Source organism: Schistocerca americana, chromosome 1 (assembly GCF_021461395.2).
Source record: "Schistocerca americana isolate TAMUIC-IGC-003095 chromosome 1, iqSchAmer2.1, whole genome shotgun sequence".
NCBI classification, from domain to species: domain Eukaryota; kingdom Metazoa; phylum Arthropoda; class Insecta; order Orthoptera; family Acrididae; genus Schistocerca; species Schistocerca americana.
In genome coordinates, this window is record NC_060119.1 from 944,115,626 (window position 1) to 944,135,619 (window position 19,994).

At 41.5% G+C, this 19,994-nt stretch overlaps 1 protein-coding gene across 1 annotated transcript in view; it reads right to left on the reverse strand.

Moving 5' to 3' along the window:
- LOC124548166 (leukocyte surface antigen CD53-like) overlaps nucleotides 1-6,194 on the reverse strand; it is a 141,864-nt gene extending 135,670 nt beyond the window's left edge. Inside the window, exon 1 of the mRNA XM_047125159.1 lies at nucleotides 6,126-6,194. Within this exon, the coding sequence (XP_046981115.1) occupies nucleotides 6,126-6,185 (60 nt within the window). The 5' untranslated portion in view covers nucleotides 6,186-6,194. The remainder of the gene's footprint in view (nucleotides 1-6,125) is intronic.
- Nucleotides 6,195-19,994: the final 13,800 nt, after the last annotated feature.

The following is a 19,994-nucleotide window of genomic DNA, read 5'->3' on the forward strand; positions in this document are numbered from 1 at the left end:
CTGCTGCTGCGGTCGCAGGTTCGAATCCTGCCTCGGGCATGGATGTGTGTGATGTCCTTAGGTTACCAGAATGAGATTTTCACTCTGCAGCGGAGTGTGCGCTGATATGAAACTTCCTGGCAGATTAAAACTGTGTGCCGGACCGAGACTCGAAATCGGGACCTTTGCCTTTCGCGGGCAAGTGCTCTACCAACTGAGCTACCGAAGCACGACTCACGCCCCGTCCTCACAGCTTTACTTCTGCCAGTACCTCGTCTCCTACCTTCCAAACTTTACAGACGCTCTCCTGGGAACCTTGCAGAACTGCTGGATCCCATCGGATACTTCAAGCTTCTAGTTACTGGGAAGAATAACCTTTCTTTGCAACGTCATTGGACTGCCAGGCATTGAAACGTTACGCTAGGAGTATCTCGCAACATATGAGTTTTATTTGAAAAAAATGAAGAACTCGGAGCCTTTGTTAGTAAGTCATTTGCTAACTAGAAGAATACTTTAGAAATCATTGATCACCATATAGATACTAAATATAAATTCTCTATTCAGCAGGCATCAAATTTTTCAAAGGTTGCGGAAGGCAAAGCACTTGATGCTACGGAGTCCATCAATCTGTAAAATAGTAAAAATGCTGAACAGAATACAAAAAGAATGAAAGCTGTCGTGGAAATAAATTCTTCTGTGCGGAAATTACAAAAAATTCCTTGATTCTGGAGAAGCTGGAATAAACGAACCCGTACATAATGATGGTGATTTTAGAGCACTACTTCGTTTCCGTGCTCGAGCCGGTGATGAAGCACTTAAGAATGATTTACTTGCACAAAACATCCACAATACAGCCACGTATGTCTCTCTAGAAATTCAGAATCAAGTTACTGAACTATGTGGTAATACTATTCAAGTGCAAGTACTTAAAAGGGTAATAGAGGCACGTTTTTTTACTGTGCTGGCTGACGAAACTGAAGACGTATCACAGTGAAAGCAACTAGCGTTATGTTTACGATACGTAGACTGTTCATCTGGAAAATCGATCTTAAGGAAGGATTCCTCGAGTTTATCTACGTAGAAGATGTTTCAGCTCAAGCAATGTCAACGAAGATTATGACGCACCTCTTATCTTATAACTTGGATGTGGATAAATCGGTTTGGCACGGCTTTGATGGCGCTACAGTGATGAGCTGCCTGTTACGAGGCCTGAGAACAATAATTGCAGAACAGTACACGAGAACACAATTCGTACACTATGTGGCACACGTCCTTAGTTCAGTTGTAGTTCGTTCATGCTAGTTACCTGTGACATGGAACAGTTTCGGAACCATGAAAAGTATAGTGAACTCCTTTCGACATCTCCGCTCCAGGACAAGGTTTTGAGGAAAATTTCGCATCAAATTAACTCTTCTAATTCAACACTTATCTCCCTTTGTGAGACGCGGTGGACCGGAAAGCATGTGCTGTCGAAAGCTTTGCAGAAATGGTTCCTGTAGCGTGCGCAACACTTACGGCACTTCAAGACGCTGCTAACAGGGATGTCATCACTCAAGCATACCAACTATTGACCACCTTAGAAAACAGCCAGTTTATCGTGTCGCTAGTTATACTAAGAAAAGCTTTTTATATACAGCGAACCCAAACAAAACAATGCAGAACGTTAATGTGTACCTGACTACAGTTATTTGGCGTAAGTTGATCTTTGACAACCGTACAATGATGGGTACGGTAGCTTTGGAGGCCTATCTCAACCAACAAAAAACGAGGTTCTGTAAATGTCTCTAAAGAAAAACTTTAGCATTGTCACAGCTCCGAAGACGACTTCTGTTTTCACCTATAGCCGTCAGCATTTCGCAGTTGAAAGGCAAAGGCGCTGCAAGTTGTCAAGGAGTTTCTTACGCCGTCTCGACTACATGTAACAGTTGCAGCTACTCGGAAAAATACTCGAAATGAATGTCAGTTCTCAATCCTTTTCGAGCAGGCAAAACAGGTGTCTGGAAGGCAAACCCAGTGCAGCAGTGTACCAGGAGAAACTGCCGAAATAAGCTGCCGTCGAAACGTATTTTGCCCCTTTATAAAACGTGATTACAGAATTCGATGCTCTTTTTAAACCACACGAAGAAACGATCGAAGGGACTCAGATGCTTCCACCTGAGAAAACTTGTAATGACTCCAGGAGAAAATAAGTCTTAAAAAGTAGCACTAGTATCTCTGGGTGAAAATGCAGGCGTAATACTTCTGAGTGGAAATGACATGTGGCACAATCAATGGAAATCTTTGGAGCAAAAACCTGCCATTACAGCAGGAGTTACTGAGCAGTGCGACCAACAGTTTTTCCATTTGATAAAAAAAAGCTTCTCATGATTTTAGCCATATTAAAAGTATCCACTGTGACCGCTGAAATATGTTTCTCTACTCTAAAGAGGCTTAAATTAGAAATAAAATGAGGGATGAAAGACTTACTAGTATTGCTTTAATGATTACACTGGGCAGCAACCAAAAAAACGTCATGGGTTTCTCAGCTGATTTAGACTAATTTTGGTGTTCTGAGTCCGAATATCACATTGATTTTGCTCTATCAGGTCAACTTTTTGAGATACAGCCATAGGCCTACACGACCATTTTCCCCTGAAATGTAAGCCTTTTTATAGGCTTCAATATGCTAATATTAGGGGTTTTAAAGGGATTATTCAGGACATATGAAAACAAAAGAAGCCTTTAAGATTGTAACAGTTAATCATTCCAATAGATACCTTTTTTTCTTACTATAGTATAAAATTTATTCTAATTTTTATTGTCTGACAGTCAACTGCATATTTCTATTACTATTTCAGATTGATATGGCTTCTGCGCGACGTTCATGCATGAATAATCCAGACGTTTTCTGCTACATCTGCGGAGAATACACGCTTTCAGTGGACAGGAAGAACATCACGGGATTTGTGAAGAACGCCTACCAGGCTTACTTTCAAGTCAAGCTGGGTGACCAAGATAAGCCCTGGGCACCGCACACGGTCTGCAAGAAGTGCGTGGAATACCTCCGGCGGTGGACGAAAGGCACGAAAACTTCACTGAAGTTTGGGATTCCGATGGTTTGGAGGGAGCCCTTGGACCATGCATCGGATTGTTACTTCTGCGCCATCAATACTACTGGCATCAACCGGAAGAATCGGCACAGCCTCCAGTACCCCGACCTTCCACCTGCCCGCCGTCCAGTTGCTCACTGCGAAGAAATTCCTGTACCAGCGTTCACAGAGCTTCCTAACATCGACGACGAGGCCACCACTGCAGACAGGGGAGGATATATAGCAGACGAGGAGTATGAAGCACAAGATGGTCGGCAGCTCTTTTCACAATGTGAGCTTAATGATCTTGTTCGGGATCTCAGCTTGTCGAAGACTTCATCCGAGCTGTTGGCCTCCAGACTCAAAGAGAAAAATCTACTTGGCGAGGACGCGCGTATCACTTTCTTTCGTAGAAGGCATGAGGACTACATGGGCTACTTCTGCCAGGAGGAAGACCTAGTGTACTGCCGAGATGTCGCCGGTCTTCTTGTTAAACTCGGGGCTCCTACATACGATCCGAGAGATTGGCGACTCTTTATTGACAGCTGCAAGCGCTCTTTGAAGTGTGTGCTCCTCCACAACGGGAACGAGTTCGCCTCAATCCCTCTTGCTCACTCCACAACTCTCGTAGAGAAATATGAAGCAGTGAAGTACGTGCTCGACAAAATCCAATATGAGCAGCACCAATGGATCATCTGCGTCGACTTCAAGATGGTGAACTTTCTACTTGGTCAGCAGTTCGGGTTCACGAAATACCCATGCTTTATATGTATGTGGGACAGTCGAGACAGAGCCCAGCACTATGTAAAGAAAGTGTGGCCGCCACGAGAGCAGTTAGTACCTGGTGCGAGAAACATCATAAACGAACCTCTTGTTGACCGGGAGAAGATATTGATCCCACCGCTACACATGAAGCTTGGGTTAATGAAACAGTTCACGCGTGCTCTGGACAAGGATGGGAGGTGCTTCCACTACCTGTGCCGAGCCTTTCCGCGACTGACCATTGAGAAGCTGAAGGCCGGCATTTTCGATGGGCCACAGATACGGCAGCTCATAAAGGACACAGAGTTCGAAAACTCCATGAACACGTTAGAGTGCGCCGCGTGGAAATCGTTTGTGCAGGTGGTGAACAACTTCCTGGGGAACACGAAGGCAGCAAACCACGCCAGACCCATCAGCAGCATGATAGAGGCCTTTCAAAAGCTCGGAAGTTTGATGAGTATAAAGATGCACTTCCTGTACTCACACATGGAGAAGTTTCCTGAAAACCTTGGGGCGATGAGCGACGAGCAGGGAGAAAGGTTCCATCAGGACATGCGCCAAATGGAGGATAGGTACCAGGGGAGGTGGGACGCAGTCATGATGGCGGACTACTGCTGGATGCTGAAGAGAGACCACCCAGCAGCTGCTCACAAACAGGAATCGAAGAAACGCCGATTCATGCCGTGAACTCTGAACTTTTGTGTCACGTAACGCTCATTGTTATACTAATATTATGATAAATATGCTTATTTAATTTGATGGAGTAAATAAAAACTTAATGAATTTGCATACGTTGACTTTTATTTCTTGAGGAAAACGGAAAAAATCTTCCGGGGTTTCTCAGCAGATGATACAAAGAAATTTGTTTTTTACGAAAAATCGATTTTTAAAAATTTCTGTAGCAAAAAATCCTGACCTGATAGAACAAAACCAAGGTCATTTTCGGACTCAGGGCATCAAAATTAGTCTAATTCAGCGGGAAAACCCTAGACTTTTTTTAAAAAATCTTTTTTTGTTGCCCAGTGTTATCAATACCTGTGACAGCTGCATGTAGTGTTTATGCCGCCGGAGGCGAACGAAGGTTTGAAGCCAGGGTCGACATGTAAGCATCTTCTCTCAAAAGGCCTTAAGTGGGCGGTGACCTTACCATTGTCATCCAACAGACGATCATCAACACTGTAGTTTTGTCTCGCTTTACGAAAACTAGTAATTGGGTTTAAAGCTGAACTGAAGATACTAACATACGGTATCCATATGTCTCCACATCTTCTCTCCAACTAATTATCAGTCACTTTTCTTTTCTGTCGCTACTCGAACCGGCTACTTGGACAGCCATCACCATCATCGTAGCGTACGTCAGTGAAATTGGTGTGCGGTAGCTTAGCGTATTGGGATCACTGCAGTTAATGCTCTTGATTAGTAACGTATGTTCGGTACATTCCTACACGAAAACCATTTGCTGGGGGGATGGCAGATAGTTCGAAATATGTTAAAATGTACGAACAGACACTGAAAGTATTAATGAAAAACCGGAACTATAAGCATCATAGGAACAACTAAAATTAACTGTGTCGTTTTGTTATGGTACTTTAGGGTCTAACCGAACACCGACTGTGAACTCAGAGAAGGAACAAGGGCATGGCTGAGGAAACAAATTTCCAAGCGAATCATCCTGGCTTCGAAGTAGAACTATTTAGAGAAATCATGGAAGAGGCAATCTGGACATCCGTACTGAAGTTTGAATCCCTCTTCTCCCGAATCTGAGTCCTGTGTGTTAACCACCATGCCATGTCATCCGTTTCATTTTGTTGTGATACGGAGCGATAACAAGTCACACGTTTGGTAGTGTAGGCTTCGGTGTTCTGGTTTATTAGGACAAATTCCACCACCTGATCTATAAAAGAGATAGCTTACAGGACACTTGTATAAAATTTTCAGAAAAACTCTACTGTCCTGTGAAACGGGTGCAAGACTCTTTAAAAAGATGTATTGAATGTACATAGAGGAAGATAGTAATACAAATGAACAAGAGCTGGAATAAAGACGAAAATTTTGTATCTTCGTGATAAATTTCTGACAAAACATCAAGAACAGACTATTGTTGAGCAAACTTAGAAAGTTCTGTTTACAGCTATTTGGCACATGTTGATATCTCAATGAGAGTAAACAAGTACACTTTTAAGGATCTATCAGAAAACATGTTTTGACAGACGAACCACGATGTATGTATATGATACACGTGTTATATAAACGACAGCCGAAGTCACGCGATACAGAATGAAGTAGAAAGATTACGCCAAAATTATGAATACTCACCACAAAGAGGAAATTGAGGAAGCACAACACATATTTCAAAATGGAAACAGCACAGCTCATTTTTGCTATTCTCTCTACTCCACGTCCGGCATAACTGCCGATAAGCTAACTTATCGAGACACGTCGCGCTTATCTGAACTGAGCGATGAAGTTGTAATGACGTCACCGCTAGTAGATTAATAGATTTGCCGTGTATCAAGTTTAATGTCACTCGATGGAGAGGATTGGAAATCATGTGTGATGACGCATCTCGTCGGAGTTTTACGGTGACACTACCACACCCTACAGTTTATTTTTTCTACTCATATCACCTACATTTTTATGATTGAAAGACTACACTGGTTTCTAAAATTAGCGAAAAGTATCAAAAACTGGAGAAGACAAAGAACTTTAAGAAAAGTTAACTACAGGTTGGGCGAGAAGTCCCCATACCCCCTGGCATCGAATCCTAATTGATTCGATTTGTTTTAGACAAGTACTTACTTACGTATTAAGTGTCCAATTCATCGGTATGTTATAAATCATGCCGTAAACATATTTCCTACGCCTTCGTGTTCTTCTTGACATATTTGTGAGCATTTCCAGTGACATAGTGCAAATTGCATCCTCAACAGCATTACGCAGCTCTTTTGTAGCATAGCGACGTGCAGGTATATGCTCCTTAGTGGCTCCCCGTAATGAATTGTCAGGTGTAGTGAAGTGAAGACTGCTGGCCAGGACCTCTTATTGTGCAGACCACTACCTACCAACACAACAGGTGCTGAAATATTACGTCTGTTGGATGATTTCTTAAGGACTAACGAAGTTTCATGGTCTAATTGCATAGATGTGTGCACATATGGTGCAAAAGCTATGACAGGTCCTAAAGTCGGAGCAATAACGAAAATAAAAGAAAACGCCAAGAATTGCAGAAGTAGTTATTGTGCTCTCCACAGATACGCTTTAACTACGAAACAAATGCCTGTTTCGTCCAAGAAAGTTTTAGACGAATCCATTCAAATTATTAACTACATAAAATCAAGGCCGTTGAAGTCAAGACTTTTCACAATACTGTGTAAAGATATGGGAAGCCTTCATCGTTCCCTGCTTCTCCACATAGGAGTGAGGTGGCTCTCACGTGGGAATGCACTCTCTCGGTTGTAGGAATTAAGATTGGAAGTCTTAGCTTTCCTTTTGGAGCATAACACCAAATTAGCAGACCTTATTAATGACAAAAATTGGCAGTGTATACTTGCCTATTTGTCAGATATTTTCTCCAAAATGAACGAAATGAATATTTCACTCCAAGGGCAAAGTGAAACAAAGGTCACTGCTATCAACGAAGTTCGAGCATTCAAGAGGAAAATCAATTTTTGGACAGAGAGAATCGAGGAGGGGAAGGTCGAGTGCTTTCCTCTTCTCAAGGAGTTTTTGAAAAACAAAACATTGGCGCTTGGGAAGAATTTGTTTCATCAAATCCTGGGACATCTCCGAAGCTTGATGTCATTGTTGGAGCATTATTTCCCAACAGCTGAAGATGAGAAGCTGCAGAAATACGAATGGGTGCTCAACCCATTCACTGTATCCAAGAAGCCGAACATTCTATCATCAAATGAATATGAGTTGTTGATAGAAATTGCCACAGACCCTACCTTGAAATCAAGTTTTGATATTGACGGTTACTCACAGTTTTGGATCCGTTTGGATAACAAGAAATACTACCCCCTTGTTGAAAAGGCAAAACGTGCACTTCTTCCGTTTGCCACAACATACATGTGTGAATCTGGATTCTCGATCTATGCTGCCCACAGAACTAAGTACCAGAGCTGTCTAGATGCGGAACCAGACATCCGTCTCCAGTTGTCAAGAATTGATCCCAACTTTTCAAAATTGTGTCAGCAGAAGCACCCTCAACCATCACATTAGCATCCATTATTATTCCTACAGACTCATCTATAGTAAAGAAGAAAGCATTTTTCTTCGTAGATGCTCAGTGAACGTACCTGAACTATAGCTCTGTAGGAATTTTGTTTCTGTCTTCTATCATTTGCAAAACAATTATTAATTGAATTCTGTTGGAATTGATATTTTTGTTACGAAAATTAAAATGATCCCTATAGCTAATTTCTTTTCTTTATAATATATTCCGTCCTCTCAGTTAAAAATATGGCCTGCCTATACTTCAATTACAATTACTTGCTATTACTCTGACACTATATTGTGGCAACTGGCTGCGAGCGTAAACAAATGAGGACTTTTCACGTGCCACCTTGTAAAAGGTAAACCTTCTCTGCCAGAATTGTTTCCTTTGAGAAAAAAAGTCTTACGTTCTGTGAAATGCTTTGTCTTCTTATATAGAAATAAGAGAGTCTGTTTTCCTAATTTGTTTACAGTCGAGGCTGACTGCCACGATATAGTGTCCAAGTAGTAGTTGAAGTTGTCAGCTGCGGCTAAACTGTTGCCATGCCGCCTGCCAGTTGCCAGCTACCAACTGACAGTACACTGGTGCAACGCCACCTGCTAGCTGCCAGCTATGGACTGACAGCTGCCGTTCAGTAAATACGCAAAGACGTAAAAATAACTAGACTTTCTGAGCTGTTTACATGGGCACGAAAATCGATTGTGGGACTGGAAAACGGCTTTATAAAAGCAGATTTCCAGAATCGATTTTGAAGTGTTTACCTGACCAACCAAAAGCGGAACCGGGACATCGGCTTACGAAATCCGGTTTTGGAAACGCATGTAAACTGGGTGAATGTATTCCCGCACATTGCACCACAGATGTCACAATAGTCCTTTAAAGGCATTTCCTTGGCCTCTTTTCTTTTGTGATGTGTTTGTATCCCGAATCATGGGTCTGCCTCTTTTCTTCACAACCGCACGGAATGGCCGTGCAGTCTAAGGCGCCATGTCGTCGTAGATTGCGCGGCCGCTCCCGCCGGAAGTTCGAGTCCTAATTCGGGCATGTGTGTGTGTGTGTGTGTGTGTGTGTGTGTGTGTGTGTGTGTGTGTGTGTGTGTGTGTGTGTTGTCCTTAGCGGAAATTAAACTTAGGTTAATAGTGTGTAAGACTAGGGACTGATGACCTCAGCAGTTAGGTCCCATAGACTTTACATAAAATTTTAACATTTGTCTTCGGATTTCACGGAAAACAACACACACACACACACACACGCACACACACACACACACGACTGTTACGAAATATGCATGCTCCTTACACAACAGCAGCCAAACAGTGGAAGTGAACAGACCACAAGTGGCAGCTTGTCAACAGCTAACAGTTTGGATGTAACATTGATTGCTCTTGGAGGAAGGCAGCTCCAACGTGTGAAATGTCAATTACCAAGTAATTTTAATCAGGCTATAGTGTGTTGAACAAAGGGAGTAAATCCACTAGTAAGTGTCTGGATACAGTGGGAATTCAAACTGGATCGTTAATTTCAAGTTGTTTTCATTCATCTCGAAACCAAAGACTATTGAAACTTCGGGGGAGGGGGTGTCATTGGGAACATGGCATTTGCATTAAGAAGCTTTCAGTGCACATGGATTTCGCTCTGAAATTTAAAGTTACTGTGCTCTTCACTGACTAGGGGTCCACCATGGATTTTCGATTGAAGAAGGGGTCCGCCAGCTGAAAGGATTGGGAAGCCCTGCATTATATCATTCAGCCTGAGTAGCTTACTCTCATTGATCGTATTTATTAATGACGAACAATAGAATGAAGAAAAACATTTTCAGTCTGTTCAGGAAAATGTATATGGATCATTGCTAAAATGATACTAGTTACCATTAACAAATTTAATAATTGTTTATGCTGAAATGTTTAAACCAAAGCAATTAACATCTTTCCTCCAAAGAGTAAGACTAAGAAGAAAATAATGTGTCCAATCAGTCAACGGTAATCTATGGGTGTCGTTTCTGAGCGTTAGTTATTAGAATGAAATTTGCACCCTGCAGTGGAGTGTGAGCTGATATGAAACTTCCTGGCAGATTAAAACTGTGTGCCGGACCGACACTCGAACTCGGGACCTTTGCCTTTCGCGGGCAACTACTCTACCAACTGAGCTACCCAGGCAGCGCACACTGCGCTACAGAGTGAAAATCTCATTCTGGAAACATCCCCCAGGCTGTGGCACAGCCATGTCTACGCATTATCCTTTCTTCCAGGAGTGCTAGTCCTGCCAGGTTCACAGAAGAGCTTCTTTGAGGCGAGGCGAGGTACTGGCGGAATTAAAGCTGTGAGGACGGGCCCTGAGTCGTGCTTGGGTAGCTCAGTTGGTAGAGCACTTGCCCGCGAAAGGCAAAGGTCCCGAGTTCGAGTGTCGGTCCGGCACACAGTTTTAATCTACCAGCAAGTTTCATTAGTTATTACTCTGAGGCTGACATACCTTTACTTGGGAGCATTAGAACATTTCACATCAGGTTGTACGTCGCCAATATATGGCTTCAAGGACATGAGGCTTTCATGAGACAAAGCAGGAAGTTACTTTCTGTGTCCTGGAGGGACTGGTGATCATCGCTTACACTCACGACCAAAGACCTTATACAAAACACTGAAATGTCTCACCTGAGGCCTAGCAGTAAAGTTTCCCTTAAGGGGGGAAACCACAATAGGAGGTTCAAAAAATCCGTTTTTTATTGCTTAAGTCGTTAGCTTAACTATCCAAAAATACGCTGTCAAAACTTCAAAGCGAAATTCGCATTCGTTTAGATTTTATGAGCATAGAACCGAGTGCACATCGGAAATTCTTCCAATATATGAAGATGTATCAAGGAATGAATTACTGAAGAGATGTTTAAGTGGTCACACACATAATGCGAATGTAAGTTTTAATTCTACTATTTGGCGATTAGCTCCTAAACACTTGCACTCCGGACTAAAAGTGGTTGAATTGGCATCGTATTTAGCAGCGGGCATATTCAATGAAGTAAATACATCCCATCTGATGCACATGAACGAAGCAGGAATTGTAGTAGACACGCAAAGCTTCAGTTATGTCGAACACATGGATAACCAGCGCCTGAGCCGGCAGAATCGACGTTCATTGGAATCGAAGGAAAGTTCGGAAAGCACTGATGCAAGTCTATGAGGAAGAAGAATGATTACTATATGGTGCTGGAATCGCAGATTAATCAGTAAGCATTTTACGTTATTGTTACCCTCCTTGAATTTGTAATTCCCGAGAATTTTTTTTTCCAAACGCGTTTATCTCGAAATTACTTTTTTCACATTTGCGTGTAGTCTAACTAGAAAAGTATAGAACCGATAATCACGAAAATTGATAGTACGATTCTTTATAAAATTACGAATTATATGAACCATCTTGCGAGATGATATCATGATTTTAAGGGTATTTTTATTTGTATAATTAGATAAAAAATCGTGAAAATCGAAGTAAATAGTGCCAACACCTGCAAAATTTTTAATTTTCATTCTTTTCACCTGCATTGTGGTCATATTCTTAGAAAATAAATTATTAATGTAAAATCAAAACCTTTTAGAATTCAGATGAAAATCGGAATGGGTAAATTGCACGCAACTGGAGAACTATACTCACAACCTTCAGCGGACATCACAGCGTAACATTGTTATTTTTGTCTGAAATTACACAAAAAATTCACAAAAACAGTTCGAACTATGAATGAAATGATGTCAAAATTTGATTAAATTCTAATTAATTCTACCCACCCCAAAAAAATCCCAAGAAATCAGTATCAAACAGCCTTCTAATATGGTTTCCCCCCTTGATAGCAATTAAGCCTGTTTCCCCTTCTGCCACCAAAGCCAGCCATGTGCGGTTCCTCATGTTTGAGTGGCCAGTTGATTCTCAATTTCGCTAATAGAACTATTTCTTAGTGTCTTTCATTCGTCCGTAACATCCTCTGTCTTCACACTACAAAGTTCATAAACTTGACCATTTTATGCCTCCACAGCTGAATAATCTGAATGTTACCGTAACAAAAACGACCACATCTCGTATTAGATGTGCGTGTATTACGCCATAACCAATTTCATTTAGGTGATAAAGATGTTCGTTTAGAACAAAACCGGTTGTGATAATAAACGCATACGTAATGGCGGCTGTGATCGGTTTTATTAACATTTGCAAGCCACTAAAATGCAAAAAAAAACGCACTTCCTAAGTCTACCACCGACTGACTAGTGGTTTTGCATAAACTGATAATAAACTAAACAGTCAGAAAGCCCTCGATTAACAGCTATATGGAAAGCTCAATATCGACACCGCTGTTGTTGTTGTGGTCTTCAGTCCTGAGACTGGTTTGATGCAGCTCTCCATGCTACTCTATCCTGTGCAAGCTTCTTCATCTCCCAGTACCTACTGCAGCCTACATCCTTCTGTATCTGCTTAGTGTATTCATCTCTTGTTCTCCCACTACGATTTTTACCGTCCACGCTGCCCTCCAATACTAAATTGGTGATCCCTCGATGTCTCAGAACATGTCCGACCAACCGATCCCATCTTCTAGTCAAGTTGTGCCACAAGCTCCTCTTCTCCCCAATTCTATTCAATACCTCCTCATTAGTTGTGTGATGTACCCATCTAATCTTCAGCATTCTTCTGTAGCCCCACATTTCGAAACTTCTATTCTCTTCTTGTCTAAACTATTTATCGTCCACGTTTCACTTCCATACATGGCTACACTCCATACAAATACTTTCAGAAACGTCTTCCTGACACTTAAATCTATACTCGATGTTGACAAATTTCTCTTCTTCAGAAACGCTTTCCTTGCCATTGCCAGTCTACATTTTATATCCTCTCTACTTCGACCATCATGAGTTATTTTGCTCCCCAAATAGCAAAACTCCTTTACTACTTTAAGTGTCTCATTTCCTAATCTAATTCCCTCAGCGTCACCCGACTTAATTCGACTACATTCCATCATCCTAGTTTTGCTTTTGTTGATGTTCATGTTATACCCTTCTTTCAAGGCACTGTACATTCCGTTCAACTGCTCTTCCAAGTCCTTTGCTGTCTCTGACAGAATTACAATTGTCATCGGCGAACCTCAAAGTTTTTATTTCTTCTTCATGGATTTTAATAGCTACTCCGAACTTTTCTTTTGTTTCCTTTATTGCTTGCTCAATGTACAGATTGAAAAACATCGGGGATAGGCTACAACCCTGTCTCACTCCCTTCCCAACCACTGCTTCCCTTTCATACCCCTCGACTCTTATAACTACCATCTGGTTTCTGTACAAATTGTAAATAGCCTTTTGCTCCCTGTATTTTACCCCTGCCACCTTCAGAATTTGAAAGAGAGTATTCCAGTCAACTTTGTCAAAAACTTTCTCTAAGTCTACAAATGCTAGAAACGTAGGTTTGCCTTTCCTTAATCTAGTTTCTAAGATAAGCCGTAGGGTCAGTATTGCCTCACGTGTTCCAACATTTCTACGGAATCCAAACTGATCTTCCCCGAGGTCGGCTTCTATCAGTCTTTCCTTTCGTCTGTAAAGAATTCGCGTTAGTATTTTGCAGCTGTGACTTATTAAACTGATAGTTCGGTAATTTTCACATCTGTCAACACCTGCTTTCTTTGGGATTGGAATTATTATATTCTTCTTGAAGTCTGAGGGTATTTCGCCTGTCTCACACATCTTGCTCACCAGATGGTAGAGTTTTGTCAGGACTGGCTCTCCCAAGGCTGTCAGTAGTTCTAATGGAATGTTGTCTACTCCGGAGGCCTTGTTTCGACTCAGGTCTTTCAGTGCTCTGTCAAACTCTTCACGCAGTATCATATCTCCCATTTCATCTTCATCTACATCCTCTTCCATTTCCATAATGATGTCCTCAAGCACATCGCCCTTGTATACACCCTCTATATACTCCTTCCATCTTTCTGCCTTCCCTTCTTTGCTTAGAACTGGGTTTACATCAAAGCTCTTGATATTCATGCAAGTGGTTCTCCTTTCTCCAAAGGTTTCTTTAATTTTCCTGTAGGCAGTATCTATCTCACCCCTAGTGAGATAAGCCTCTACATCCTTACATTTGTCCTCTAGCCATCCCTGCTTAGCCATTTTTAACTTCCTGTCGATATCATTTTTGAGACGTTTGTATTCCATTTTGCCTGCTTCATTTACTGCATTTTTATATTTTCTCCTTTCATCAATTGAATTCAGTACTTCTTCTGTTACCCAAGGGTTTCTACTGGCCCTCGTCTTTTTACCTATTTGGTCTTCTGCTGCCTTCACTATTTCACCCCTCAAAGCTACCCATTCTTCCTCTACTGTATTTCTTTCCCCCATTCCTGTCAAATGTTCCCTTATGCTCTCCCGGAAACTCTGTACAACCTCTGGTTCTTTCAGTTTATCCAGGTCCCATCTCCTTAAATTCCCACCTTTTTGTAGTTTCTTCAGTTTTAATCTACAGTTCATAACCAATAGATTGTGGTCAGAGTTCACATCTGCCCCTGGAAATGTCTTACAGTTTAAAACCTGGTTACTAAATCTCTGTCTTACCATTATATAATCTGTCTGATACCTTTTAATATCTCCAGGTTTCTTCCATGTATGCAACCTTCTTTCATGATTCTTAAACCAAGTGTTAGCTATGATTAAGTTATGCTCTGCGCAAAATTCTACTAGGCGGCTTCCTCTTTCATTTCTTGGCCCCAATCCGTATTCACCCACTATGTTTCCTTCTCTCCCTTTTCCTACTCTTGAATTTCAGTCATCGTATTCAACACCGTATCAGTAGTAATTTCGCCGTATTCATGATGGTACATGGATCTATGTGCATTTCGAAAGTCTTCTATCGACTTCGTTATCTAGCACTAACAAGGAGAACACGACAAGTATCGTAAACCGATTTTCCACAAAATTCACTCAATGGAAGACGGGGTAAAAATAAGCAAACATGTCTTGGCTTATCCGTAGATACTGAACCGTTTCTGGGAAAACGACGATCGAAGATTTGTAAGTACTTTACGTGCCTTTTAGTGAGTGAATAGGACAACCGAAGTGGTTGCACAGTGACAAGTCGCGGCTTCACATTTCTCACCCCGTGTTCGGCACCCGATTATTATTTTTATTTAGTTTTCTTTTAAGCTACCCATTCCGTAGAAGATTAGTACATCAATATTTACTAAAGTAGACTGAAACCACACTGTTCTTATTCGTCTACTAACTGTATGTCTGGTGAATAAATTTTAAAATATAAATAAATAAACGAATGAGAAAATTCTGCGAAACTTTATTCAATGAAATTTCTGTGGTGTATCTTGAGTCATAAACAATTATAAGCTCCAGTTTTCGATCAAGTGATCCGTTATACGTGATGTGCCCCGAAATTATAGCCAACGCCTGAAATCTTCAGCAACGTTAACGACCTTTCTTTCCCGTGCGAGATTCATTCGACGTAATGTCCCTGTGGCAAACCTGCCTTCGCCCGATTCACGTAATATTCGGAATTTCTACACTGAAACGCCAAAGACCCTGGTATAGGCATGCGTATTCACATACAGAGATTTGTAAACAGGCAGACTACGACGCTGCCGTCGGCGACGTCTACATAAAACAACAATTGCGTGCTACAGTGGCATGTAATCAAGATTATAGTAAGTCTGAACGTTGTGCTATAGTCGGCGCACGAGCTATGGGACAATACGTCTCCGAGGTAATGATGAAATGGAGATTTTCCCGTACGATCATTTCACGAGTGTACCGTGAATATCAGGAATCCCGTAAAACATAAAATCTCTGACATCGCTGCGCCGGAAGAAGATCCTGCAAGAACTGAATAAAATCGTTCAGCGTGACAGAAGTGCAACCCTTCCACAAATTGCAGCAGATTTCAATGCTGGGCCATCAACAAGTATCAGCGTGCGAACCATTCAACGAAAGATCATCGATAAGGGCTTTCGGAGCCGAAGGTCCACTCGTGTACCCTTGATGACTGCACGACACAATGCTTTATGCCTCGCCTGGGCCCGTCAACACCGACATTGGTTGTTGACTGGAAATATGTGCCCTGGTCGGACGGGTCTCATTTCAGATTGTATCACGCTGATAGACGTGTACAGGTTTGGGGGCAACCTCATGAGTCCATGGACCCTGCATGTCAGTAGGGGGTTGTTCAAGCTGGTGGAGGCTGTGTAATGGTGTGGGTCGTTTGCAGTTGGAGCGATATGGGGCCACTGATACCTCTAGATAGGACTCTGACAGGTGACACGTATGTAAGCATCCAATCTGATCATCTGCATCCATTCATGTCCATTGTGCATTCTGACGGACTTGGGCGATTCCAGCAGGACAATGTGACACCCTACATGTCCAGAATTGCTACAGAATGGCTCCAGATCACTCTCCTGAGTTTAAACACTTCCGATGGCCACGAAACTCCACACACATGAACATTATTGTGCATATCTATGATGTCTTGCAAAAGGTGCTGTTCAGAAGAGATTTCTACCCTCTCGTACTCTTACGGATTTATGGACAGTCCTGCAGGACTAATTGTGTCAGTTCCCTCCAGCACTAGTTCAGACATTAGTCGGGTCCATGCCACGTGCTCGCGGGGGCCCTACACGATATTATGCAGGTGTACTAGATTCTTTGGCTCTTCAGTGTATTTTCGAATGTTCATACGATCGGTAGATCGTTATCATCCAAAGGAATGGACCAAATCTTCCTGAAGAATACATTTAAGGGCAAAATATAAGAATTAATGTAAGAATGAAATATAAGCATAATTCTATAAGAATTTAAAAAGATTGTAACGCCTGAAAATACCATACACAGGTATGTTGTATAATAAATGTATAACCGATATCGTGAAACCCACTTGTTGATGAGAAAAATTTGTGTACTAACCTTCTACAGACATCGGTAGGTAAATGAAAAAAATCTAAATAAATTAAATAAAATAATAAAGAACAATACTCTGGTTTCGAACAAGGGACGCAGAACTGGGACGGTGTGATGCTAGCCACTGTGCTACCATTTCAGCTAAAATGATCGCCGCCTAAAAGACATCTAAATTACATCGAAAACTTTGACCAAGGTGTTCTCTGAATAAGTCGCTTGTTAGAATAAGATGAGACATGTGTTCGCTAATTTTGACTCCTCTTCCACTGAGAGAAGTTTTTGATAAATCTGGTTATAGCACTTGTCGTGTTCCGTTCACAACTCCGTAGTTCGTTGTCTTCTGGTTAGCGTCCCTGGCTCTAAGTGGCAGGCACCTGGGTTCAGTTCCCGGCTGGATTGCAAAAAATGGTTCAAATGGCTCTAAGCACTATGGGACTTAACATCTGAGGTCATCAGTCCCCTAGACTTAGAACTACTTAAACCTAACTAACCTAAGGACATCACACACATCCATGCACGAGGCAGGATTCGCGCGGTTCCGGACTGAAGCGCCTAGAACCGCTCGGCCACAAGGGCCGGCCTGGATTGCACAATTATTTTTCCCTCGGGGACTGAGTGTATGTGTTGTCCTCAATATTTCATCTCACCTTCATCACAAAGACGCGCAAGTTGCCGAAGTGTCGTCAAATAGTGACCCTTACACCAGGTGGCAAAAAACCACTGACTGTGTCTGCTGGCCACTAATCCCATATGGTCAATTCATTTCTAGCACGAAGTGACATTAAATATGTAAGGGGTTCATGAGCACCTGGATGTGCATATGTTTCAATTTTAAGTGACATGCCGAACTGTTTTCATCAGGATATGGATTCAATCTCCAGACCTGCAGCTGATGCTAACCAACAAAGCTTTCGTCCCTGAGCGAGATCAGAAAACAGCAACAAGAGCCCTCATTGTTGCCTAGGTATAAAGAGACGTGAAATGTCAAATTTTCGAACTGTACCAGTTAGCAAGTCTAAACCGGAAATAAAATGACGAAAATTTTTGTACTTGATTGGGACTTTTACCCAGCAACCTCTGTCCCTGTTAACTAACTATGAAGGAACATAAATCTAGTTTCATTCACAAGTAACGTAGCGGCCCAATGGTTGAACATGAAATGACGTGATGTAAAGTTTCGTCTCGGATTGGAATTAGAAATCACCATCTAACCGTATTGTTAACTAAGCACTTTCAAATATTACGTATCGAATTTTCTCAGCTGTAGAGGTAAGCCAGATTGAAACGACCAGACGAAAACCTCTTTTGCCTTACCAGCATTCGAAACCTTCTACAATCAACACTATTTTTTAGGTACGGTGTAGACCTTAAGTAGCAGTTTATTTAATAATAGAAATATGCGACGAGATAGTTCTGTGATGACTGGGTGTTAAGCCTTACACCTACAGGGTGGACAAAAATATGCAAACTCCAAAGAAACAAACATTACCATGCCTAGTAATTTGCAGGCAAGCCAATGGGATGAAATGAAGCGATGAAAATTTTTGTGTTGGAACAGGATTCGAACCCAGAGACTCGCCTTTCGTGGAGACCTTGAGAAGTTCGGAATTTTTGGGGAAAGAACGAAATGATGGCAATGAAGAGAGACAGGTCTAGCGAGATGGTCTCGTTGCCGCAAAGTGAGAAGCGTCTGGCAGGTCACTGACTCAGCGTTGTGCCACAGCATTGCCCTCCGCTTGCAAGCTGGTGCCCCGACGCTTACCGTAACCAGGGGCACTTTGGTATGCGGCAAACGTGACTTCAGCAGCAGCAGCAGCACTGCAACAGACAGGCTTGGGAGCGTGTAAGTACTGACTGCTAGCTAGGCAGATCATTGGTTTATCGTATCATCATCATCTGGTAGGTCGCCATCGTTCTGCCATCATCTTTACAGGATCACAGTATAACGGACCTACACTTCCGGTTAATTAGGGTGCACCTAATATTCCCTGAGAAATACATCTATTCTGGAGAGTAATGAATATCCGGATAAAAACGGATACAGTTTTAACCGAATCGCTATCGCTCCGTAGCACAGACACAGCAAAATTGTGGTGAAAATTGATTTTGATTTTCGGCGTCTCTTCGAGCGTTGTCAAAAAGAACGAATTGTTCTCGCGCGACTACTTTTGCACGATAATGATCGAAAGAAATTTTGACAAAAAAGTTAAAATAAGAAATAGTGAAATTTGGAATAAATAAACTGAATCTATTATAATTTTAGATAACAAATTAGTTAAGAACGCTCACCAGTTCACAGTGTGAGCTAAAATCACTATGTGATTATTAATTCTTTATAAACTATAATTGCGAACTAATCATTGGATTCTAATCAGGCGAGAGACTCGAGCTCAGATGTTAAAAACACTGTTAATACCACGAATTAAATCCAATGAGAAAACCAGCAGAATAATTTGTACTGAAAACATCCGCGTAAAAGTTGTTTGTAAAACAGGTCGTGTAATGAATGGCTTTGCTAAATAAAGGAATACACTGTCCACTGTAGTCAGTATTGTGCTTTATTAAAATCGTACTGTTAGCTAATTTCGGCCGTGAGTCACTTTCATGCACCTTGGTATCCCTTCGTTTTGCAGACACTTTTTACAAAACCATATTAATTCATTCACCTTTAACGCCTTTATCCAAATACGTTGGTATTTAATGACGTTATCCCATGCCGCTATAGGTAGAGTCATGATGATTTTGATTCCATGGGGATCCACAGCCTCTAAGTGTTTGCCTCCCTTTATGCACTGTAATGTTCTTACTGATTTTAGAAATGCATATGTACATAAATACATACACGTTTTCTATTATAGTAAGTTATTTCAGTTAACTTAGTAATGTTTCATTTAGCGAATAACAAGTAATTTTACACTACACCGTTACGTAATTTGCAAAGTGAGCAGCGTTTGCAACGCACTCAAAAAACATGAAATGTATTATTCTGAAGTAATATTTTGTTAACGTCCACTTAAATTATGCTTTTACTCTTCTACTATTAGTCATTATTCTTTGACT